Source organism: Eumetopias jubatus, unplaced genomic scaffold (assembly GCF_037043125.1).
Source record: "Eumetopias jubatus isolate StellerSeaLion01/CBP00866 unplaced genomic scaffold, mEumJub1_p1.0 scaffold_91, whole genome shotgun sequence".
Classification (NCBI taxonomy): domain Eukaryota; kingdom Metazoa; phylum Chordata; class Mammalia; order Carnivora; family Otariidae; genus Eumetopias; species Eumetopias jubatus.
In genome coordinates, this window is record NW_028274897.1 from 564,905 (window position 1) to 591,130 (window position 26,226).

Genomic DNA, 26,226 nt, shown 5'->3' on the forward strand with positions numbered 1-26,226 from the left:
CAAACTGCCGTCACACTGGGGACAAGGTTTTCTACTTAGGAATTTTGAGGAGACACTAACTTTCAAATTATTGTAGTAGAGTTGAATGGGTTATCATGAAGAAAGTATGCCCATTTTATTGTGACCCCTGTAAGAAATAAAACACTGCCAACACTCTAGAAGATGGCTTGTGTACCCCTCAAAACATTTTCCCCAAAGTATACACTAACCTGACTTCTAGTATTATGAGCTAGTTTTGTCTGCCTTGAACTTGGTAAATGGAATCATGCACTGTATTATGTTGTGTCTGTGTGGTTCTTTCAGCTAAATATGTAGCTGTTGTTCATTTATAATCATTGAGTTATATGAGTTTTATGATTCCATAGTATGACTATCAAAATTTATCTATTTTCCTTTAGTGTTTGGAGTTTGGGTATTATAAGTAATTCTTCTATGAATATTTTATAAATTTTTTTTGCTGAATGTTAGATTATACATATTTAACTTTATTATACAGTGCCAAAGTTTGCCAATAAAATTTTACCAATTTTCACTTCCGTTAGCAATGTATGAAAATTCTGTTTGCTCTATATTTCACCAAAATTTTCTAACTTTATCTAATTTTCTAATTTTTTTTAATTGCATGGGAGTATATTGGCCTCAAAAACGTAGAGATCTTTCACTTTTCATTGTTTTAATTGTACAAATCTTTTACCTCCTTGGTTAAGTTGACTCCTAAGTATTTTACTCTTTTTTTTTAAAGATTTTATTTATTTGAGAGAGAGAGCGCGCATGAGCAGGGTGAGGGCAGAGGGAGAGGCAGACTCCCTGCTGAGCAGGGAGCCCCATGCAGGACTCGATCCTGGACACTTGATCCTGGGACTCCTGGATCATGACCTGAGCCAAAGGCAGACACTTAACTGACTGAGCCACCCAGGCACTCCATATTTTACTCGTTTTGATGCTCTTATAAGTGGAATTGTTTTCCTAATTTCCATTTTAGATTGTTCATTGGTAGTGTGTAGAAGCTCAACTGATTTTTGTGTGTTGACTTTGTATTCTCCTACTTTGATGAGTCATTTATTCTTTTTTATGTGTGGAATCTGGTTTGCATGTAAGATTGTCTCATCTGCTTGGATGCCTTATATATATATAATTTTTTCTAAATTGTCCTTTTCCCATTGTGTATTTTTTACTTTTTTGGCATAAATTAGTTGGCCATGTATGTGTGAGTTTATCTCTGTGCTCTCTATTCTGTTGCATTGCTCTGTTGTCTGTTTTAATGACAGTACTGTACTTTTTTGATTACTATAGATTTGTAATATAGTTTGAAATCAGGAAGTAGAATGCTTCCAGCTTTTTTCTTCTTTCTGAAGATTGCTTTGCCTGTTTGGGGTCTTTTGTGGTTCCTTATAAATTTTAGGATTGTTCTATTTCTGTGAAAAATGACATTGGAATTTTGATGAGGATTGCATTGAATCTGTCTATTGCTTTGGGTAGTATGGACATTTTACCAATATTAATTTTTCCAATCCACAAGCATGGTATATCTGTTTATTTGTTTGTGTTGTTTTCAGTTTCTTTCTTCAGTATCTTAGAATTTTCAGTGTACAGGTCTTTCAGTTCCTTGGTTAAATTTCTTCCCATGTATCTTACTCTTTTTGATGCATTTGTAAATGGATTGGTTTTTTTTTAATTTCTCTTTCTAATAGTTTTTTATTAGTGAATAGGAATGCAACAGATTTTTGTATTTTGGTTTTGTATCCTCCAGCTTTACTGACATTGTTGATTAGTTCTAAGAGCTTTTTTGGTGGAATTGTTAGTGTGTCCTATGTATAATATCATGTCATATGCAAATAATTCTGATTTCCATCCATTCTTTCTTTCTTGCCCAATTGCTGTGGCTAGAACTTCCAATAGTATGTTGAATTAATGGGTTATTAATGGGGTGTCTTTCCTTTAGGTTTCCTTTAATTTCTTTCAACAGTGTTTTAGTTTTCAGTTTAGAAATCTTACACTTCTTTTTTTTTTAAACATTTATGTATTTATTTTAGAGAGAGCAGTGGGAGGGGCAGGGGGAGATAAAGAATCCTGAAACAGACTCCCCACTGAGCAGGGAGCTGGATGTGGGGCACAATCCCCAAGGGCCCCGAGATCATGACCTGAGTTGAAACCAAGAGTTGGCTGCCCAACAGACTAAACCACTCAGGCCCCCAGAAATCTTACACTTCTTTTGCTAAAAGTACTTTGTCATTTTTGTTGGTTATTAAAACTTGCTAAGAAAGTCTGGTTGTACCATTGATTGCTAGGAACCATTTATCCCTATTTCTGTCCCCTTCACATAATAAAGTGGACCTGTGCCCATTTTTAAGAACTTTGGAAAGTATGAATTCCAAAATCCTCACATTCATTCATTTGTCCTTTCAACAAACATTTATTAAACTCTTTGTATGGGCCAGGCAGATACAGATAGGCAAACATGGTCTCTGCCCTCTACCCTAGAAGAACTTAAAGTTACAGAATTTAATATTGGTCCATCAGTAAAATTCAATAGAAATATTTAAAATAGCCTGTGAAGACTCATACCACTCATTTGAATCTTATTGGTTTTCTACATTATATGCTTAGCTAAACTTTTTTGATGTTCTTTTGTTAACACTCGAAATAAAATATTTCTTTAAAGAATATATTTCATAAATTCTAAAACTGAATTTTCGCCCTTATTTTTTATCATAGTTTTAGTGTTTGCTTCTATCTTTTGTAATTTAATTAAAATATATTTACATTCTTTAATATCTCCTAGAAGAGGGTGTAATAAAAGAAAGGGGATATTAATCTAAGCAGTTTATCGTTTTATTTAGCAATATCAGGTAAATTATTGGTGAGATCATCTCTAGGCTGATAAGCATCATAGTACTGCCACACACTAGCTGAATAATTTTAATCAAATCATTGATCTCCTCTTCTATAAATCGGGTGTGATAATTCTTATTTCACCAATTTTGATTGTGGTAGAAATAAATTAGATAATCTTTATGAACGCATTTTATATAATTATATTATTTTACAAGATGTTTGGTTTGTGTTAACTCTCCCACAGGAGTATCTGCTCATGATAGGACTCAGTAATTGGATGTTCTGGGGTGCCTATTTCTTCACATTCCTCTCTTTGTATTCAGTTATCATCCTTTTGATGTGCATGATTTTCTTTGCCAAGGCAAGTGTCTATTTCACTGTAGTATGCTATAGCTAAACTTTGAGAGGAAAAACATATAACATGGTATGGGCCTAATGGATTCAAGTTGTCAGGAAGTGAACACGTGCCTATTGTTGACTACAATCTGGAAATGCAGGGGCTGCTTAGTCTCTCAGCAAACTAAACTTTAAGTTTAGATGTGGGGACCTTTTGTAGTTAATGAATTGTTTACTCATCTCCCTGAGGTTTGTCATTAGTTTCACTAGGACTATTAAAATATTTAAAGATGTTTCACTTCTCCTCTATTGTTTTGCTGTGATGCCATTTAGAGTATGGCTCAACTGGCTTCCTGATTATTTTATTAGATAGAACCTGTGCCAGTCATCCAGTACAGTGACCCATCTCTTGTCTTCGTCTTTTTGCTGTGTTTTGCCATTGCCACAATATTCTTCAGCTTTATGGTTAGCACGTTCTTCGATAAAGGTGAGTCTAAAACTCCTGGGAAAGATAATTAGTGACTCAATGGGGATTATATTTGGAGGCTTCTGTGACCTTCATTTGCCATCTCGTCTGTAGCCTCTCTTTATAGTCTAAATAAAAAGACAAGTATTGTAAGTACATGAAATGATAAGAAAGGGAATGAAGGGAGCAGTGAAAATTAATATATAGTATACACGTGAAAAAAGGACAAAAATGAAAATAAAGTCATATTTGAGGATTCTTTTTAACCTTTACCTGCTGCTATGCATATGGTATCTATTTAACCATCCAGCAGGAATGGTAATGATTGAGATGGCTTCTGTATATTCTAGTGGAGGGAATAAAGTCTGTCAGTATCTGATGATGATCTGCAGTATGTGAAGAGAAAGAAAACAACAAAATTGCTTGCCTGAAAGAAAGGGTGCAGGTACTTCATTAATAGATATTTATTGTGTGTTTGCTGTGTATTTGAAATACAGTGTCTGTCCCATAGAGCTGACATTGACCTTGTGGACATGCATATCATATGCACAAAAAAATTATTTGATAGGACATGCAGAGAGCAATGAAAATTTATGAATCAGTATACATAGGAAAAAAGGATTAAAATAATCCCACTTCATATTGAGATAAACCTATGAATGCTTCTTATAGAGGTTAGTTTTTAAACATTTTTGAAAGACTAGAAGATTGGAATGGGAAGTCAAGTCAATGGATGCAAGTATCTAAAAGTCATTCATTGAGCTGGCCCGGTATATAATAAAACAAAGGCAAGCAAAAATGGTTTCCTTGCTTTTTGAGGGCTAACTTGCCAATAGCAGTCATGACCAGTAACTCTATTCATTATATTTTTATTTTTCTCAGTACATTATCATGAATATTGTTAGTTATGGGTCCTTACAAGACACATGATCACATGTACAACCTATAAGCAGCCAAAACAAACAAACAAATAAAACCAACCAACCCAGGAGGTAAAGAAAAGTGGTGTGTCAATGTAAGGCAGAATGTGATAATATACCAAAGAGAAAAATGAGATAGTTAGAAAACAGATACTGTCATTTCCTGTTTCTGGAATTATGGCAGACTAGATATTTAGAACATTTTTGTACATGTCTTTAGTTTATATGTGTTAGACTTTCACTATGGTACATATGTAGAAAAGGAATTGCTGGGTCATAGGGTTTGTAAATGTCCAACTACCTGTGTCCAGCACTTCCAGAGTGGTTCTGTGCACTTACAGCCCTACTGGACGAAGATGAGAATTCCTATTATTCCATATCCCTGCCAAAATTTACTACATCAAACTCTAATTTGTGCCATACTGGAGATACGAAATCCTGTCTTATGGCAGTTCAGACCTGCATTTTCTCATTTACTGATGAAGCTGAGAGTTATTAATATTAATATGGGTCATGTGTTTCCTTTTCTGTAAAATCTGTGCATTCTTATCCATTATGATTATTGTCAGGACTTATTTATATATTCCTGCTACCTACCTTTTGTTAATTGCAAATGTGTTGCAAAACTTGTCCCAGTTTGGAGCTCTCAGCTTTTATTTATGCTGTCTTTTAAGTTACTAATTTTAATGTGATCAATCTTTTCCTTTACCAACCTTTTCCTTCATAGTTTGTGATATTAAATATTTCAGTGAAAAAAATTCTCTACTCCAAAGTCATAAAATTATCTTCCTGTGTTCTTTTGTGTGTGGTATGATGTAGCGAATTGATTGTTCTCCCAAGTGCATAGACAGTTGTCCTAGCAACATGTGATAAACAGTTCACATTTTCCTCACTACTCTGCAATACCTGCTCTGCTATATGTCAAGTTCCCATTCATGTGTGCATTTCTTTGCAGGCAGTCCTTTCACTGAAAGAGAAATTAGGAAAATAACCCCGTTTACACTTGCACCAGAAATAATAAAATGCCTAGGAATAAATTTAACCACAGAGGTGAAGGACCTACATTCTGAAAACTATAAAACATTGATGAAGGAAATTAAAGAGGAGACACCATAGTACATACCCTCCCCAATGTCTATTACCCAGCCACCCCATCCCTCCCACCCCCCACCACTCCAGCAACACTCAGTTTGTTTCCCGAGATTAAGAATTCCTCATATCAGTGAGGTCATATGATACATGTCTTTCTCTGATTGGATGTCCTCTTTTTCTGTATCTCTATCTCTCTGGGAATTTCAGTGCAGTATTCTAATTATTTCTTCTTTGACTATCTGCTAGAAGTTGCTGAAAAAGCACTGGGAAGGATTTTAATTATTGATTCAATTTCTTTTATGACCTTAGGACATTCAGGTTTTCTAGTTCTTTCATTTTTGGTAAGTTGTATTTTCTTTAACTTATATTTTAGTTTTGAAATTTATTGGTGCAGTATCATTAATTTAATATGGTTTCTTATGTTTTTAATGTCTTTGCTAATGGCTGTCATGATATATACCCTTTTACTCATGATATATACTCTTTTACTCCTTATACCAGTAATTTGTGCCTTCTCTTTTTTTTTTCTTGATCAGTTTCACAACAGGTTAGTTAGCAGTATTAGTCTCTACAGAGAATAAGCTTTTGGCTTTGTTGATCCTCTTACCATTCCATAAACTTTGTATTTATTGCCATTTTTTAAAACTTGTGATAGTGTACGTTTGTCTTATTTCTTTTAATAAATAAATTTAAGGCTAGTAATTTCCTTTTTAATACTGGTTTGACTGCATGACACAAATTTTGATAAATAAGCTTTTTCCTGTTGTTACATTAAAATGTTTTATAATTTTCCTTATAATTTTCTTCTGTAATTATTCAAAGATGTGTGTCTTAAATTTCTCAGCATACTGGGTTTTTATGGATATCTTCTGGTTATTGATTGCCAGTTTAATATAATTCCTTTGAAATTTGTTAGGATTTACTTTATGACCTAGTCAATGTCCAGTTTTTTAAAAATCAGTATTCCAAATATGTTTGAAAAAAAATGTATATTTTGGGGTGCCTGGGTGGCTCAGATGGTTAGGCGTCTGCCTTTGGCTCAGGTCATGATTCCAGGGTCCTGGGATCGAGCCCCGTGTCGGGCTTTTCCAAGCTTGGCGGGAAACCTGCTTCTCCTTCTTCCACTCCCCCTGCTTGTGTTCCTGCTCTCGCTATCTCTCTGTCAAATAAATGAATTAAAAAATCTTTAAAAAAAAAAAAAGAAGGTATATTTTGAGGTTGTTTGGGATAGTTGACATGTATTTTCATTAGGCCAAGTTTGTTAATTCTGAGAAAGCTGGTTAAAATTTCCACTATGATCGTACATTTGTATATTCTTAAAACTTCTATTATTTTTTGCATTATATATTTTGATGCTATTTTATCAGGTGTATCTAATATATTGTCTTTGTTATCTCTTATTTGTCCCCTCATTCTCTTTATAATTTTAATTTTAAAAAAGAATACACATTGATGAGTGTATAAAACATAAGTGTTCTAGTTGGTGAATATGGAATGCAGAGTGAGATAAAGAGGGAAAGGATGAATCATTCCTAATAGTGGAATAATATGTTGTACTTTATAATATACCATTCTTATTTAGATGCTGAATTTTAACTCCTGATGATGTTAATTGGTTTATTAACAGGAATTTTCTTTTTAGTGTTTTATCAGAGTCACATTTTTGGAACTTTTCATATTCCCAACCATATCTGCTTTTGAGACCAACTTTGTATTTCTGTTTATTCAAGTATCCTTCTTTTCCCCCAGTATCATGACATAGACTGAACCTCATAGTATCTGGGAATGCAATCTAGATATTTTCTGATTATGTCAATAATAGTATTTGCATTTATAATTTTTATGCTGAAAAATAAATATGTAAATTTCCATTAAGAGCTATAATATTTATAGTTACTACACTATAGAATGATAAATTCCAGAAAAAATTGTTACTGAAATGTTTAATTTCAGCCTCTTATTCATTCAAAAAATACTTTTGAGCACCTATAAAGTGCCACGCATTGTATAATGGTAAGCAAATGGTGAACAAAACAAATTTCTATTCTCACTGTGCTTATTTTATTACACTCTTCCAGTAACACAGATATTTGTAGTTTAGGTTTCTGCATGTTGCTTGAATTGACCTTATAATTTCCTTCTTATTTCCAGCACATTTTGCTGTTTCTGTTGGAGGTTTCATTTATTTTGCTACCTACTTTCCACTTGTTACAGTCTCTACAAACTTTGCACAAATGACATTCTCCCAGAAGCTGGCTTCCTGTCTCAGCTCAAATATAGCAATGGGGCTGGGAACTAAATTCCTAGTCAAGGCAGAAATGGAGAGTGAGTATTTACCTTATAAGTTTGACCATATTCTCATAAGATATTCACAGTTTTAAAATAGATTAATATTGTTAAACTGTCCTTCAAAAAAATGATACTACTTCATACCACCACCTGTCGTACATGAGCGCTGCCACATTCTCTCCATAAATTTACTCAAGTCTGTTAGTAGCTTTCCCTGCTCATTTGGAGTTCCTGGCTGCTGTTTAGTGCTAGGACTGGAAGCAAAACAGGTCTGCTTTTAGTGACTTTTAGTCTTCCTTTTTTCATCAGTGCAATATCTACACAAAAATTCTGCTAGTCTTCTCTTCTATAGATAGCATTTATCCCTGCTTTTCAATGATTATGGTTTTCTAAAATTATATTTTCCAGTGAACATTTAGCATGAGGAGGGGCAGAGAAGGAGGAGTCAGTGTCTTAACCCATAGGTTTGCTTATTTTTCTTAAAGTTTATATTCCTGACTTAGTATATTTTGTTTTTGTTTCACTCATAACTGATTGTTTCTGGCATGCTAGAAGGCATCTTACATGATTGCTTACTCAGAAGTCCTAAATTCTAATGGTATAAGAAAGTAACTGACTATAACGGGAATCTCTATAGAATATTAACACCTTTTTTCTTCACTCTTTAATTATGATGCAGATGGATAATTGTTTTAGTGTCAGTTGGCACCTAAATTAAATGTCAACTGTTATCTCTTAGAAATTGGAATTAAATGGAGTAACATCTTCTCACCACCCAAAATGGAGAACTTTGACTTTGCCCACATACTGGGAATGTTTTTATTTGATGCTTTCTTATATGGCCTTGTGGCCTGGTATATAGAAGCTGTCTTTCCAGGGGAGTATGGTGTGCCCAAGCCGTGGAACTTTTTCTTGCTGGTGAGTTCTAATGCCTCTGTTACTGAGAGAGGCCACAGTCCTTATGAACATATATTGTAATTTCTTTAAAAGCCACCATGAGCTAATTTTGCACTGTCTGTAAATGATCCAATAGTTCGGGTGAAAGAATCATTTTAATGACTCTGCCCATTCATTGGCCTTTTCCTAATACATTTTAAAGCACCCAGTATATATAACCATAAATAATCTGTAGATGATGGCCTGTAACTCCAAACTTTAAAAATTCTGAGTATTCCATCACAGTTACAGGCAAGTATTTCATAAACAATTAAACTCAGGCGTAAAGAAATTAATATAGTATGGGTCTTTGGGTGGTAAAAGAAGAGGTTTAGTTGTGTCCCCTATCTGGGCACTCACCACCTGTTTTATATCCTTGTTTGGCACAGATGTCTTAGAGTCAGAGCCATAGCGTGATGGGAATCATGTATATCTTGCCCTCCTTTCTCAGTCTTTTCCCTTGTTCTTATTGGCTTATGTATTGGTAAAAGAAGATATAACAAGGAGTGATATAGTCATTTTCGCTATGACCTCATTTTGGAGCAGTTTTCATTTGTCTCTCTTGGACAGTTATGATTTTAATAGAATAGTCTGCTTTCATGCTTTGGGGATTTGAATTAAGCCACTTAGCTCCAAAATTTAATCCCAAGAAATTTTCAGCAATCCATCTCAGTACAAAAGGTAACAGGCTAAAGTATTTTCTATTGCATCATTTTTCAATACCATTGCAGTGATTTCACTTTTATTCTCCCCTCCCCCCCCCCCCCGCCTTTTTAGCGCTCTCACTGGTTTGGGGAAACACCTGAGGGGAAAAAGGAAACAAGGCAATTTTATGAAACAAATGAAAGCAAGTATTTTGAAGCAGAGCCTACTAATTTGGTGGCAGGTATCCAAATCAAACATTTGTGCAAGGTATTGTTTCACAAATTTTTTTCTTCTTGATGGAACTGAAATTTAGTTTATAGTTCATTGTAAATGATTATTACTAGAAATACCAAGAAAAAGATCACATGCTAATAAAAAGTCATGGCCATCCTGTTTACTTCCTTTGAGAAAGATCAAAATTAAAATTTTTCAGTATGTAATAAAAAGTCACACCTTTCTCCTTCCTCCAGAATACATTCAGGTTTTCTATAAACTATATGGTGTCTTCCACAAATGCCCTCATTTTAAAAAGTAGAGTCTACTGGAGATGAATAATTTGAACGTATGAACATTAATTTCTGTTCGCAAATGTTTTGCATTTATCTGTTATGTAATCTCTTCTCTGTCAAGGAATTCATCAAGGGAAGACTTTTGAATCTCTTAATTTGTCTGCACCAACTGTAGGCATGTTGTATTCAGGTAACCTATACGTTGCCTGGCATTGCCTCTCAAAGTCTACCTAAGCTTGGTTTGAGCTCCTAACCCCAAGCCTTGGGAAACCCAGAGCCCTGCCTGCAAATAGAGCTAATTTTGGAGATGTGTATACAACCATCAACAAAACAAAACAGCCTACTGAATAGGAGAAGATATTTGCAAATGATATATCTGCTAAGGGGTTAATATCCAAAATATGTAAAAAAAAAACTCATACAACCCAACACCAAAAAAAGAAATAATCTGATTTAAAAATAGGCAGAGGACCTGAATAGACATTTTTCCAAAGAAGATGGCCAACAGACACATGAAGAGATGCTCAACGTTACTGATCATCAGGGAAATGCAAATCAAAACCACAATGAGATATCACCTCACACATGTCAGAATGGCTAAAATAAAAAAACACAAGAAACAACAGTGTTGGCAAGGATGTGGAGAAAAAGGAACCCTCATGTACTGTTGGTGGGAATGTAAATTGGTACATCCACTGTGGAAAACAGTATGGAGGTTCCTCAAAAAATTAAAAGTAGAATTATCATATGATCCAATAATTCCACTATTGGGTATTTACCCAGGGAAAATGAACACACTAACTGAAAAAGATATATGTACCTCAGTGTTTATTGCAACGTTATTTACTATAGCCAAAATGTGGAAGCAACGTAAGTGCCCATCAGCAGATGAATGGATAAGGAAAATTGTGTGTATGTGTGTGTGTGTGTGTGTGTGTGTGTAATGGAATATTACACAGTCATAAAAAAGGATGAGATTGTGCCATTTGACACAACATGGGTGGGCCTAGAATGTATTATGCTACATGAAATAAGTCAGACTAAGACAAATATCATGTGATTCCACTGATAAATGGAGGCTAAAAAGTGAATAAACAAAAAGTAGAACCAGAACTGTAAATACAGAGAATTGATGGTTCTAGAGGGCAGCAGGATGGGAGTTTGAGGAAAATGGGTGAAGATGAAAGAAAGATACAAGCCTCCAGTTATGGCATAAGTAAGTCAGGGGAATAAAAAGCAGAGCATAAGGAATATAGTCAATGATGTCATAATAGTGATGTAATGGAGCAGATGATAGCTATACTTGTGAACATAGCATAATGTATAAACTAAGTTGTACATCTGAAACTAATGTAACATTGTGTGTCAACTATAACCAAAACTAAAAATATTGAGTAAAACCCTTGTTTTAGATGGACAAATATCTAAGGTGGTGCTTCAGGGTGCCGTTCAGTCAAACAGTAGGGACAGTAACAACTTAGGGCCTTATTTGTCAGGAACCTCAACAGAAGCCAAAGGTAAACAAGGATCATCTCAAATATATTTGTAGGAGTGGTTTTTGTGGTCTGATTGAGCAAAATTTAAATAAAATTGTGCTATAAGAAATACCCCTAACTTCTTTAAAAGGACTGAAATAGTAAGAAATGAATAGAGACCTTTGAACTGCCAAACACCTACAAATAGAAAGCAGGCTAGAATAAAACAGCTGCAGCCATGGGATGATTTTCATGGTGAAGGAAGGATGATTGAGAAGTCAGAGTTGAGAATAGAAAGTAGAGTCAAGAACCTTGGAGAATTATTCTCTGGTCTTGAGTCCTAATCAGAGAACTGCCAACAATATCAAATAGTAGATTTCAGAATTTCATTTGACTGCCTTATGCTTCTTGCCTTCCACTTATTTCACCGAGAGTATGTGTAGTGGTTAATTTATGCATATCCCACTACTTTGTGTTAGGTTTGTGAGGATCCTGAGTGGAAGATGGTAGATTTCAAGTCCCTTTGGATCACAGGTCTTCTGTTCTAGAGTAATTGTACTCTAAGAGGTAATCTCTAGAAACTAGACCACAAGAGGCTCGTTGACACCTGGACCTGATTTAGATGACAAGACCTGGACTTTGAGCCGATGCTATAAATAGTTGAGACATTTGTAGCACTGAGAGCAGGTGAAGGTGTTTTTATGTGAGAACAAAATGAGTCATTGGAGGCAGAGGGTGGACTGTGGTTGCTGGCAGCCTTCATGATGGCCCCCGGGGATCCTCACTGATATTCACATTTTTGTACTGTCCCCTTCTGCAGTGAATAGGCTGACGTTGTAACCTGTATAATACTGTGCAAGTGAAGTATGGGACTTCCAAGGCTGGATCATAGAAGTCATTATGGCTTTAGGCTTGGTTGTGAATTGCTTGCTCTGAAGATAGCACCATGCCATTCAAGCTGCTCATATGGCAAGAACTGAATCTTCCCCAGACAATCAGTATGAACTTGAGTAGGCCTGCTAGGAAGTGGATACCCTGATCTTGGTCAGGTCTTCAGATGACCTTAGCCCAGGTTGTCACTTGATTGCAGCCTCAGAAAGACCCTGAACCAGTTTCGCCCAATTAATCTACTACATGACCATGCTTTTGCAGGTGGGCCCAGTCAAAGCAATAAATATACTAGTGAGAGGAATACCAGCCGCACTAGTAAGGGCTGGCAGTAGGAGATACCTTAACAGAAATGGACTCACTAGTAGCAGTGGAGGTAGCATGAGTCCAACATAACAGAGGATCGGTGGTGACACAGGCGGGAACAATTTTTCTAATAAAGTGTCAAGTATGGAGTGGCAGTCTGGGACACCTGGTCCACAAATGATGGTTAACAGAACATAGCTCTCTTGAGGCAAGATGGGAGGATAGCTAGTGAGGATATTGCCCAACCTGTCCTACCAGAAGAAATAAAAGTTGTATCATCAGGAGCTAAGATAGCACCCGATATATAAATTCAGGGTGGTCTCCACAGTTTGCAGTGTTCAGAGCTCACACTCACTGACTGAAGGAGGGTCTGGATTGGCTAGGTAGAAGTGCTCTGCAACATCACAGCAAATGTACATGATAACGATTACCCAAGTCCTACAGAGGGACTTCTAGCAATTTACTTGGGTAACCATACTTGGAGATCCGAAGTACCATCTCGATCCTGTTGTTAGAGCGAGGCTATGTGCAGGCTAGGTAATAAATGTAATCTTGGCTTTTGATGACTTACAGTAGGCACACTGGGACTACAGTACCATCTAGTGGACATTTCTATAGTTGCCAAATGTATAATTAGAAATGACATACCTGACGATGTAAAAACCCGTATCTTGACTCTTTGGCCTCTGGGGACGAGCTGTCCTACTAGAAAAGCCAGGGGGAATCCTTTGAATCCTCCTCCTCCCGGTGGCCAAGATGGTAAATCAAAGGCAATATCACATTCTTGGGAAAGTGGCATAGATGCAAGCAGCATGGGTAGCAATTCCCCTTAACCCCATTTAACTCTCCACTCTGGTCCTTGCAAACCTGCAGAATGACAGTGGATCTACCACAAATTCAAATCGTTCACCTATTTGCCGCTTTTGTGTCAAGTGTGGTAATTTTCACTTGTGGTAAATTAACACAGCCTGAGAACATGATATAGGGCCACTGATCTCGCAAATTCATTTTTCCTGTACCATCAAAATGGGGATCAGAGATCTTTGTATTCATTTGAATGGACAGCTACAGTATATATTTATTTGTCCAGGGCTATAGGCTCTTCAGCTCTCTGTCCTCATCTGAAGGGAACTGGATTAGCTATACATTTTGCAGAGCATCATTCTGGCCCACTATATTGATAACTGGATCAGATAAGCAAGAAATGGCAAGTTTCTTGGAGGCCTTGGTCAGACATGTATTCTCAGGAGGGGACAGATAAAGCCTATAAAGATTCAGAGGCTCACTACATTAGTGAAATTTTTGGGAGTTAGTGATCTGGTATCTGCCAGTAATTCTTTCCAAAGTAAAGAATAATTTAGTGTATTTTATACCTCCCACCATGAAAAAGGAAAATAGTGCCTGCTGGCTACTTCAGGTTTTGAAGCCAATATATTCTGTACCTGAGAATACTGTTTTTACTCCTATACTAAATGACACCAAAAACTGCCAACTTTGAGTGGAGTCTGGAGCGGGAAAGGACACTGCAGCAGGATGTAGTAGAAGCACTCCTGCTGCTTGGTCATCCCAACTCAGCAGACTTTATGGTATTTGTGGTGTCATTCTGGGAAAGCATATCATGTTGATTTTATGGTAAGCCTCAGTGGGCATCTAGTGTTCTGGATCAAGGCCATGCCATCAGCAACTGAAAGAGAGAATTATATTTTTCAAAAAACAGTTCTGGCATGCTGTTGAGCCTTGGTAGAGATGAAGCAACTGATCATGGGATACCAAATAACTGTGTCCAGCAATGGCCATCATGAGCTGGGTTCCATCATGAGCTGAACCATCATATCAGTAGGGAGAGGCAAGACCAACAGCTACCCATCATAAGATGGAAGTGGTATATCAAAGATTGAACATGAGCAGAATCAGTGGACATCAGCAGTCTTTGTGAGGAGGGGATCTAAATCTTGATGTCACCCATGACTATTACTTCAGTACTTCTCCCTCTGTTCACACACGTGGCCATTCTGAGATGTATTAACCAACTCACACAGGAGGAAAAAGTTCTGAGGTTGCTTCACGGGTAGCTCAGCTTGGTACATGGGTGAAGGGAGCTACACTGAAGCCCCAAATAGGAATAACCTTGAAAGATAAAAGGGGAAAGAAATCCTCCTAAAGGAGAGAACTTCAGGCTATTTTCCTGGTCCTCCACTTTGTGTCACAGGATTGACCCGAAACCACTGAACTGGGCGGTGGTGAATGATCTGGCAAATTAAGGGCCTACAGTGAGAAAGACTACACAAGAAATTCTAGGTTAGAGGCACATAGATGGAACTATAGGAATGAGAAAGTGGGAAGATCTTTGTAATGCACGTTAACATCCACCAGAGACCACATATCACAGAAGTACTACTAAATAACCATGTAGACAAATTGATTCAGGTGACATTAGCCAGCCTCTGCCATCAGTAATCATACAAGGGGTACAGGAATAGAAATCTGCAGTGGCAGGAGTATAAGAAAAACTGAAATATGGGCCCTCACTCCCTAACTTAACCTTGCTATTCTTTTTTTAAAGATTTTATTTAGTAATTTATTTGACAGAGAGAGACAGCGAGAGAGGGAACATAAGCAGGGCGAGTGGGAGAGGGAGAAGCAGGCTTCCCACAGAGCAGGGAGCCCGATGTGGGGCTTGATCCCAGAACCTGGGATCATGACCTGAGCTAAAGGCAGATGCTTAATGACTGAGCCACCCAGGTGCCCCAAACCTTGCTGTTCGTATTGCCACATTTCTAGCATCTCCTCAACAAAGCTCACTTCTGAGGACCATTCCAAAAGGAGATCAGACATCTACTTGGTGTCTAGATGAGTTGTCTAGATGAGTACATTGGACCTCTTTCACACTGAAAGGTGCTTCATCTTATAGGAATCAACCCTTACTCTAGGCACGTTTTTGCCTATAGAGTCTCAGGCAAGATGACATCCCAGAGCTTGATTGTTTGGTCCACCAGTCTGGGATTCTACGTGCTGTCACATCAAAGAATCCCACTTTCCAGCAAAGGAGGTACAGCAGTGAGCTCACAACAGTGGGATGCACTGGTCTATTATATACATTCAGAAATCCCCATCTGAAAAGAATGATGAAATAGCCTGCTGAAGGCATATTTGAGGCAACTGTATAAAGATGGTAACTTGTGGAAATGAGTTGCCATCCTTCCAGATGTAGTATTCACGCTATAGCAAAGACCATTATGTGGTGCTATGTTGCCCAGAGGTGGGAGACATGGTTAGAAACCGAGGGGTAGAAGCAGGAGTGGTCCTAGTTGCTAGAACTTCTAGTGATCCTCTTGAGCAGTTGGTGCTTCCTGTCATCGCAACCATGGCCTCTGATCCCCAAGAGGAAGATGCACCGAGAGTTCCTTTGGTTTTTGTTTGTTTTGTTTTTTAAGATTTTATTTATTTATTTGAGAGGGAGTGTGAGGGGGAGAGAGGACAAGCCGGGGGGAGAGGGAGAGGGAGAAGCAGACTCCCCGCTGAGGAGGGAGCCTGATGTGGGACTCGATCCCAGGCCCCTGGAATCATGACCTGAGATGAAGGCAGATGCTTAACCTACTGAGCTACCCAGGTGCCCCCCCCCCCAAGAGTTCCTTTGAACTACGAACTGGTTACTGCCAAGGCACTTAAAACCTTTTATGCCAAGAGACCAACAGACAAGAAGAGGATCACATTTATCACATTTCTGGCAAAGGGTGATTGACTCTAAACACCAGTAAGTAGGGTTGTTAGCTATTACATAGAACAGGGAGGAATATATTTGGTACTCACATGTTCCACTTGTATGTCTTTGTACTCTCCTACCCAATTTGATAGTAAATGAAGAAATACAGCAGTCATGGCCTGAGGAGTACACAGTAACTTAGATCATGAGCAGTGCTAGCCAAAGATGAGAGTAATCTAGAATGGATAGTAAATTATGAAGATAATATCAGTTGCAGTGTTAAGGTTGGGGGCACATAAGTTCCCCTGATGAAAAGAGTTTCACTGGAGTCCTGGAGGAGCTGCTACCAGAACTTGGTGAAGGAAGAGAATTCAGTGCAAGGAGTGGACTGGATAATATACTACACTCCCAGATGATACCCTCTGGACTGAAAGACTTGTTACCAGCTGTGGAAAAGAGCATCATGTCACTGACAGCTTCAGCTAACAGCTCTCAGTGTCACCTTGTTTGAATATCTTTGGTGATAGAGGGTCACCTCACCTAAGCTCTTGCTCCTTGTCTTGGGGAAACCCAAATCCAATGACTATTCAATGTGGGGACATATAAGGACCCTGTCTCTCAACTTGGGATAACTTTAAATAGCCTTTCTAGCCTAAAAGCTCCTCATGGGATCACCTGAGGCCTTAGAGATACTGAACTGTATTTTGTCTTCATCCTCTGTGCAGTTGCCATTCCAGCTCTCTCCTATACAGGTTTTGATCTTGAGAGCACTCCTTAATAAACTTACTACATTCTAATCTTCTAATCAAGACTGCTTCCTTGGAACCTGGCTTGTAACAATGACATTAGAGCTGAGACTGGAATGATGAGAATGGGACCGATAGATGAAAAACTAGGTACAGATAATTCAAACAGAAAATTCAAAGCTCTGAGATGGAAAGGAGCTTCATTTGTTGAGGAACACAGATGAGATTAAAGTTGGAGTGAAGAAAGCAAAGAGAAAGAATGACATGAAAATGAATTTGGTGGTATAGTCATAGTATAAACCATGCAGGGGGCCTTGAAGGCCATGATAAAGCTTGGATTCCATTTTTTTAATATTAGGAAATAATTATCGGCCTTTATTATTTTTTCTCCCAAGTTTTTATTTAAATTCCAGTTGGTTAACGTACAGTGTAACACTAGTTTCAGGTGTAGAATTTAGTGATTTATCACTTAACATACAACACCCAGTGCTCATAACAAGTGCCCTCCTGAATATCCATCACCCATTTAACCTATCCCCCCACCTACCTCCCCTCCTGTAACCATGTTTGTTCTCCATAGTTTGTTTATATTTGCCTTTTTGCCTGCCTATTTGCATTTTTAAATAGTTTGTTTCTTATTTGCTTCTCTTTTTCCCTCCTGTATTCATTTGTTTCTTAAATTCTAAATGTCTTTATCTGGCCACTTTCCTTAGCATTACACTCTCTAGCTCCATCCACATCATTGCCTCACACAATTCAGAATGGCTAAAATTAACACAGAAGACAACAGGTGTTGGGCGCCTGGGTGGCTCAGTCGGTTAAGCGACTGCCTTCCGCTCAGGTCATGATCCTGGGATCCCTGGATCGAGTCCCGCATCGGGCTCCCTGCTTGGCAGGGAGTCTGCTTCTCCCTCTGACCCTCCCCCTCTCATGTGCTCTCTCTCTCATTCTTTCTCTCTCAAATAAATATCTTTTAAAAAAAAGGCAACAGGTGTTGGTGAGGATGTGGAGAAAGAGGAGACCTCTTACACCATTGACGGGAATGCAAACAGGTGCAGTCACTCTGGAAGACAATATAGAGGTTCCTCAGAAAGTTAAAAATAGAACTACCCTATAATACACCAATTGCACGACTAGGTATTTACCCAAAGAATATAAAAATACTAATCTGAAGGGATACATGCACCCCAATGTTTATAGCCAAATTATGGAAGGAACCCAAATGTACATCAACCAATATTGACCTTTATTAAGTAGAGAGACATGATCTAATTTATTTTTCTATGAGAACACTCTAGCTGCTGTGAGGATTATGAGTGGAAGAAGACAAATTGGTGGCTTTTATAATAGCTTGGCTAAAATGTGGCAGTGTGGACTAGTCTTATGGAGATAGAAGTATAGAGATTCAGAATATATCTGGGGTTAGAGCTGAAAAGATTTGCTCTCTGGTTGGATGTAAAATTGAAGGAAAAGGAGGAAACTAAAGTAGTTCGTTTTGTGCCTTGAGCAATGGATGATTGGTGGAGCAATTTATGGATATTGGAGACATTGGGGGAGAATTTGAGGTTTGCTTGATTAGTTGGTTTTAAAGTGAAACTTTGAGAAATTAAGAACTTCATTTTGGATGTAAAACTTTACACACTTATCTGAGTAGAGATTTCAAATAAGCAGTTCATGAGCCTGATGCTTTGGTCTAGGGAAAAGAGAGGATGAGGACACCTAGGGAGAAAACATTTATTGCCATTTGGAGTAAAAGAAAAATAGCTTTTTTTGTTCCACAAGATGTTTTGCTTTATTCACCATCAGTGGGTTATACTAGAAGGAATATATGTTTAAAGTCTGAATGAAATGGGCTTAATCCCAACTTTTTTATTCAGATATTGTAAAGTATTTTTACTTCATTTTCATTAAAAATTTAACCAAAATCTTTTTATTAGTTACATAGTGCCTGTGTCTCCTCCAGATAAGCAAATGTTTATATATCATCTCTCCTTAAAGGCATCTATTTTTTCTTAAATTTAAGGCTAATTGGTTGCCTGGAAAAGTCACTTCTCTGACGAGTTCAAGAAAATTTACGATTTTTTAGATTATTTAAACAAGTTTCTTGTTTTCTAGAGTAAAAAGAAATTTATTTATTTGAGAGAGTGTGTGAGCAGAAGAGGGAGAGAGACTCTGAAGTAGACTCTGCGCCCAATGCACAGGGCTTGAGCTCATGACCAGGAGATCATGACCTGAGGTGAAACCAAGAGTTGGATGCTTAACCAACTGAGCCACTCAGGCACCCCTCCATATTTTTGCATCTTAAGCAGGAGCACTGCTAAACTACACATAAGAAATTTGAGATGCCTATAAAACATCTACGTTTTAGATGTTCTATCCAGGTTTTGTATTGGCAGTTCTCCAAACCAGGACAAATGCATGGACTGAAGAAGATTATGGCATTATCAACTTTAAGATGTTAATTGAATCAAGGCATAAATGGATATTACTGAGGGGATGTTTATAGATTTACTGTGAAATTTTATAGCTCATGTTATGCCTTCAGATATTTTTTTTCCAATCACATTTTTATCCTTCTTAATTTTGGATTTTTTTCTTCATGAGATTGATTATGTGGTATGGTTTCTTGTATAGACACTTGATATGAGTGCTTGTCTTTCCAAAGTAATAGTGATAAAGTTAATATTTGTGGGTTTTCCTCAATAGGAATTCCGAGTGCCAAATACTACCAAGATAGCTGTAAAAGACTTGTCTTTGAATTTATATGTGGGGCAGATCACTGTTCTTCTAGGACCCAATGGGGCAGGAAAATCCACTACTCTATCTATTCTCTCAGGTAAGTGTATATATCTGTCCAGAGTATCCTCACATAGACACTGTAGATCAAGCCTACAAGACTTTTATGTATTCTTTTGATATTTACAATTTAGCCAGTTCAGTGATACATAAAATTGTTCAGTAATCTTTCTTTTTAAATTGTAAATAATTTCATGTGTGAGATAGCAGATAACAGGTTTTACAAAGATTTTACAAAGTGACCATTATAAATATTCTCAAAGAACTAAAGGAAACCATGATTAAAGAAGTAATGGAATGTATGAAAACAGTATCAAATAGAAAATATCAATGAAAAGATAGAAATTATAAAAAGAAGAACTAGGTGGGAATTCTGGAGTTGAAAAGTACAATAACCAAAGTGAAAAATTCATTAAAGGGGCTCAACAGTAGATTTCGTGAATTGTCACAAGAGAACACTGGTGAACTTGAAGATAGATTGATAGAGATTATAAAATGTGAATAAAACAAAGGAAAAAGAATGAAGGAAAATTAAGTTTCATAAAAATTTTTGATACCTTTAAATGCACCAGGATACATGTATTGGAATGTAGGAGAGGAGAAAGAGAACAAAGCCAAAAAGGTATTCTACAAAATAATGACTGAAAACATTACACATTCAAGAAGCTCCACAAACTTCAAATAGGATAAATGAGAAGAGATCATCACCCATAAATATTATAGTAAAAATTATTAAGGAGAAAATCTTGAAAGCAGGAAGCCAAAAATACTTTGTCACATTCAGTTGCACCCCAATAGGACCAGAAGCTGACTTCTAATTAGAAATAATGGGGGCCAGAAAGCAACGGGATGATATTTAATAAAAAATATTGAAAATTTGAAATGATCAGTTACTAGTAATGAAATTGCATCAGTAATGAAAAAGGTGCCAATGACCAAAGTCCAGGAACAGCTCATTCTTCTCAAAGTATTCCAAAAAAGAGAAGAGGAAGGAAAACTTCCAAATTCATTCTACAAGGTCAGCATTACCCTGATACCAAATCAAGCACCCTGCGTAAAACTACAGGTCAATATTTCTGATGAGCATATATGTAAATCTCCTCAACAAAATGTTAACGAAACAAATTCAACAATACATTAAAGGGATTCATCATGACCATGTTGGATTTATGCCACAGATACAAGTGTGGTTCAATATTGGCAAATCAATCAATGTGGTACATCACATTAACAAGAGGAAGGGGGAAAAAAAACATGATCATCTCGGTAGATGCAGAAAAAAAAAAACATTTGACAAAATACAACATCCATTCTTGATTAAAAACTCTCAAAGTATGTTTGGAGGGAACTCTGAAAGTATGTTTGGAGGGAACATATTTCAATATAATTAAGGCCATATATGATAAACCTACAGCTAAAATCATACTCAATGGTGAAAAGCTGAAATCTTTTCTTCTAAGATCAGGAACAAGACAAAGATGTTTACTCCCACTACTTTCATTCCTCATAATAGTAGAAGTCCTAGTCACAGCAAACAGACAAGAAAAAGAAATAAAAGGCATTTAAATTGGTAAGGAAGACAATACTGTCACTATTTGCAGATGACATGATATATGTAGAAAACTCTAAAGAAACCACCAAAAAACTATTAGAACTAATAAATTAATTCCATTAAGTTGTAGAACACAAAATTAATATGCAGGGGTAGTTTGGGAAGATGGCAGAGTAGGAGGACACTGAGCTTATCCCATTCCATATTTACACCTAGATATCATCCATATCCAAATAAGTAAACTGGAGAGTGATCCAAAGACTAGCAGAATAAATTCTACAATGAAATATAGACAAGAAACTGCATCTGAAAGATTAGGAAGGTCAGAAAGGCAGAGGGAGGCTGCCTTCAGGAGGGAGGGAGTTGTACACAGAAAGGGCAGAGAAATAGATCTTCGCACCAGGGAGCTCACATGGGGAAGACTGATCCCCATAATTTTTGGCTTTGAAAATCAGAGGAGCCCAATTCTGTGAATTTGTATAACCAGTAGAACTTAGAGCCTGGAGTTTTAAAAGTCAGCTGATTCGGCACTGGACAAGCAGGGAAGGCTGGTGATAGCTGGGTCCCTGCCCTTGAAGAAACAGCAGCCTGCACAGAGAGGTAACATAAAAACAGCAGTTTACACAATGCCAGGGGCAAATGGGATACAAATCTGTTCATAGTGATTTCAGAGCATGTTTGGGGACTTCTCCAAAACTGAGGGAGCTGGCAGGCATCATTTCCCCCTTTCTCACTCCCACCCCCCAATTTCCTGGTCCCAGCATAAACACAGGGCCATCTGCAGGCAGCAGGACTGCACATACACTTGCTACCTAACCTGCTAGTAGTGCACAATGCCCATGAGTTCTCCTGAGGACTCACCCACTTTAAGCCTGCTAGCCTCAGTCCTGGGCTCAGGACAAATTTTCTTAAAGCCACACATGCACCCCGTCCTGCCATCGTGTGCCCTGCATGTCTGATGTGCTACACCCAGCCATCCTTGTACACCAAGCCCAGTCTCTGGCCCTCAGCCACTGCAGCCCTTCAGGGGATCCAGCATAAGACTAGTGGCCCAGAGCAAATTTGCTAACACTGCCACCACACTCCCAAGTTCCCCAGCAGGTACACCCCTTCAGAGCTGTCCTGTCTGGGGGTACCTGGGTGGCTCAGTTAAGCATCTGCCTTCTGCTCAGGTCATGATCCCAGAGTCCTGGGATCAAGCCCCAAGTCGAGCTCCCTGCTCAGCGAGGAGTTTGCTCCCTCTCCCTCTGTCCTGCTCACTTTCTCTCTCTCTCTCTCAAATAAATAAAATCTTAAAAAAAAAAAAGAGCTGACCTGCCTGGGTCCCACTAACACCACAGAGAACAAGCATTCCCACAAAAGTTGGAGAGTCACTGCAGATGACTTCACTGAGAGGAAACTTGACTCAGACACAACAGCAGGGCATAAACAACACACATTTCTAAAGTGCCAATTTCTGGTGAACAGGGGATGCTGCACTGCAGGGCACTCCAGGACCTCTTCTTCATAAAGTCACTACTTTCAAGAGCTGAAGACATAGCTGACTTTCCTAATACACAGAAACAGACACAGGCAGACAAAATGAGGAGACAGAGAAATTTATCCCAAATGTAAAAACAGGACAAGGCCACAGCCAGAGATCTAAGCAAAACAGATAAAAGTAACATGCCTGGTAGAGAATTTAAAGTAGTGATCATAAGGATACTCAGTGGAATAGAGAAAAGAATGGAAGACATGAGTGAGACCCTTAACACAGAAGTAAGGAACAACATAACAGAGATAAAGCGTTCAATAAACAAAATGAGAAACATGACTGATGGAATGAATTGCAAGATGGGAGAAGTAGAAGAATGAATTACTGACCTAGAAGGCAGAGTAGTGGAAAGTAATCAAGCTGAACAAAAGAGAGAATAAAGAATTATGCAGAATGAGAATAAACTTAGGGAACTCCGACTCCATCAAATGTAATAACATTCATATTATAGGAGTCCCGGAAGAAGAGAGAGAAAAGGGGACAGATAATTTATTTGAAGAAATAATAGCTAAAAACATCCCTATCTGGGGAAGGAAACATATCCAAATCCAGGAGGCACATAGAACCCCCATCAAAATCAACAAAAGCAGATCCACACTAAGATATTAATTAAAATTGGCAAAATATAATAATAAAGAAAAAAATTTTAAAGCAGCAAGACAAAAGGAAACTGTAACTTACAAGGGAAAACCCATAAGACTAGCAGGAGATTTTTCAGCACAAATTTTGCAAACTAGAAGAATGCTGACTGGGAAAAATCTGCAGCCAAGAATACTTCTATCCAGCAAGGCTATCATTCAGAATAGAAGGAGAGAGAAAAAGATTCCCAGACACACAAAAAACTAAAGAAGTTCATGACCACTAAACCAACCCAGCAAGAAATATTAAAGGGGACTTTAAAAAGTGGAAAGGAAAGACCAAAAATGACAGTATGAAGGTAGGAAACACAAAAGCAGTAAAAATGAATATTTCTATAATAAACCAGTCAAGGAACTCACAAAATAAAATAATATAGAATATAACAACATATGCCTAAAACATGGGGAGGAGAGGAAAAAAGAATGGGTTCAAATTTGGACAGTCATCAACTTAATATAAACTGCTATATCAGAAGTGGTTATATACAAGCCTAATGGTAACCATATATCAAAAACCACTCATAAATGTGCAAAGAATAAAGAGAAAGAAATCCATATGTATATCACTGAAAAAATCAGCAAACACAAAAGAGAGACAGACTGAATGGAAGAGTATATTTGCAAATTATATATCCAATAAGGGGTTAATATCCAAAATATGAAAAGAACTCCTACAACTCAACACCAAAAAAAGGAAACAATCTGATTAAAAAATGGGCAGAGGACCTAAATATATATTTTTTCAAAGACATATAGATGGCCAATAGACATATGAAAAGATGCTCAAGGGACACCTGGGTGGCTCAGTCAGCTAAGCATCTGCCTTCGGCTCAGGTCATGATCCCAGGGTCCTGGGATTGAGCCCTATGTTGGATTCCCTGCTTGGCAGGGAGTCTGCTTCTCCCATTGCTCCTCATCCCACTCTCATGCTCTCTCTCTCTCTAAAATAAATAAAATCTTTAAAAAAAAAAAAAAGATGCTCAACATCAGTCATTATCAGGTAAATGCAAATCAAAACCACAATGAGATATCACCGCACACCAGTCAGAATGGTTAGTGTCAAAAGGACAAGAAATAACACATGTTAGGGAGAATGTGGGTAAAGGGAACCCTCATGCACTATTGGTGGGAATGTAAATTGGTGCAGCCACTGTGGAAAATCGTATGGAATTTCCTCAAAAAATTAAAAACAGAAATACCATATGATCCAGTAATTTCACTACTGGGAATTTACCCAAAGAAAATGAAAACAGTAATTCTAAAAGATACATGTACCTCTACATTTACTGCAGCATTATTAACAACAACTAAGAAATAGAAGCAACCCTAGTGTCCATCAACACATGAATGGATAAGATGTGATATATGTATATATAGTGCATATATATGTATGTGGTATATATATATGTGTTGTATGTATGTATGTGGTGTATATAATGTGTATATATATGTGGGGTGTGTGTGTATTGTGTTGTCATTTGCAACAACATGGATATAACTAGAGGCTTTGTGCTAAGTGAAATAGACAGAGAAAAGCAAATACTTTATGATTTCACTTATATGTTGACTTGAAGAAACAAAAACAAAGAAACACTCTAAGTACAGAGAACAAAATGGTGGTTGCCAGGGGGAAGGTAGGTGGCGGGGGAGATGGGCAAAATCAGTGATGGGGATTAACAGGTACTAACTTCCAGTTACAAAAAAAATTTTTTTTTTAAAGAACGATGTGCTGAAAGAAAAAACTGTCAGCTGAGAGTCTCATCTCTAGGTATCAGAAATTAACATGAAATAACACATTCCCAGATAAACAAACCTGACAGAATTCATTCCTAACACACCTACCTTTAAAAAGTTCTTTGGGCTAAAAGCAGTAAGCTGAGATGGAAATCTGAACACATGCATGCATGCACACACACAGATACATATATAACACAGATGACATATCAAAGTTAATTATGTTCACCACGACCAAGTGGGATTTATTCCTGGGCTGCAAGGTTGGTTCAACATCCACAAATCAGTGTGATACAATACATTAATAAAAGAAAGGACAAGAACCGTATGATCCTCTCAATAGATGCAGAAAAATCATTTGACAAAGTACAGCATCCTTTCTTGATCAAAACTCTTCAGAGTATAGGGATAGAGGGTACATACCTCAATATCATAAAAGCCATCTATGAAAAACCCACAGCAAATGTCATTCTCAATGCAGAAAAACTGAGAGATTTTCCGTGTTTCCCCAGGAACACGGCAGGGATGCCTACTATCACCACTGCTATTTAACATAGTACTAGAAGTCCTAGCCTCAGCAATCAGGCAACAAAAAGAAATCAAAGGCATCCGAATCGGCAAAGAAGTCAAACTCTCACTCTTTGCAGATGATATGATACTTTATGTGGAAAACCCAAAAGACTCCACCCCAAAACTGCTAGAACTCATACAGGAATTCAGTAAAGTGGCAGGATATAAAATTGGTCCACAGAAATCAGTGGCATTTGTATATACCAACAACAAGACAGAAGAAAGAGAAATTAAGGAGTTGATCCCATTTACAATA

General features: G+C 37.5%; 1 protein-coding gene across 1 annotated transcript in view; it reads left to right on the forward strand.

Annotated features, from left to right (window-relative positions):
- The window catches only part of LOC148161696 (phospholipid-transporting ATPase ABCA3-like), a 172,160-nt gene that overhangs the window by 24,629 nt on the left and 121,305 nt on the right, over positions 1 to 26,226 (forward strand). The window contains exons 7-12 of the mRNA XM_088020630.1: positions 3,080 to 3,196; positions 3,541 to 3,658; positions 7,801 to 7,974; positions 8,678 to 8,856; positions 9,652 to 9,786; positions 19,853 to 19,982. Coding sequence (XP_087876756.1) covers positions 3,080 to 3,196; positions 3,541 to 3,658; positions 7,801 to 7,974; positions 8,678 to 8,856; positions 9,652 to 9,786; positions 19,853 to 19,982 — 853 coding nt within the window. The remainder of the gene's footprint in view (positions 1 to 3,079; positions 3,197 to 3,540; positions 3,659 to 7,800; positions 7,975 to 8,677; positions 8,857 to 9,651; positions 9,787 to 19,852; positions 19,983 to 26,226) is intronic.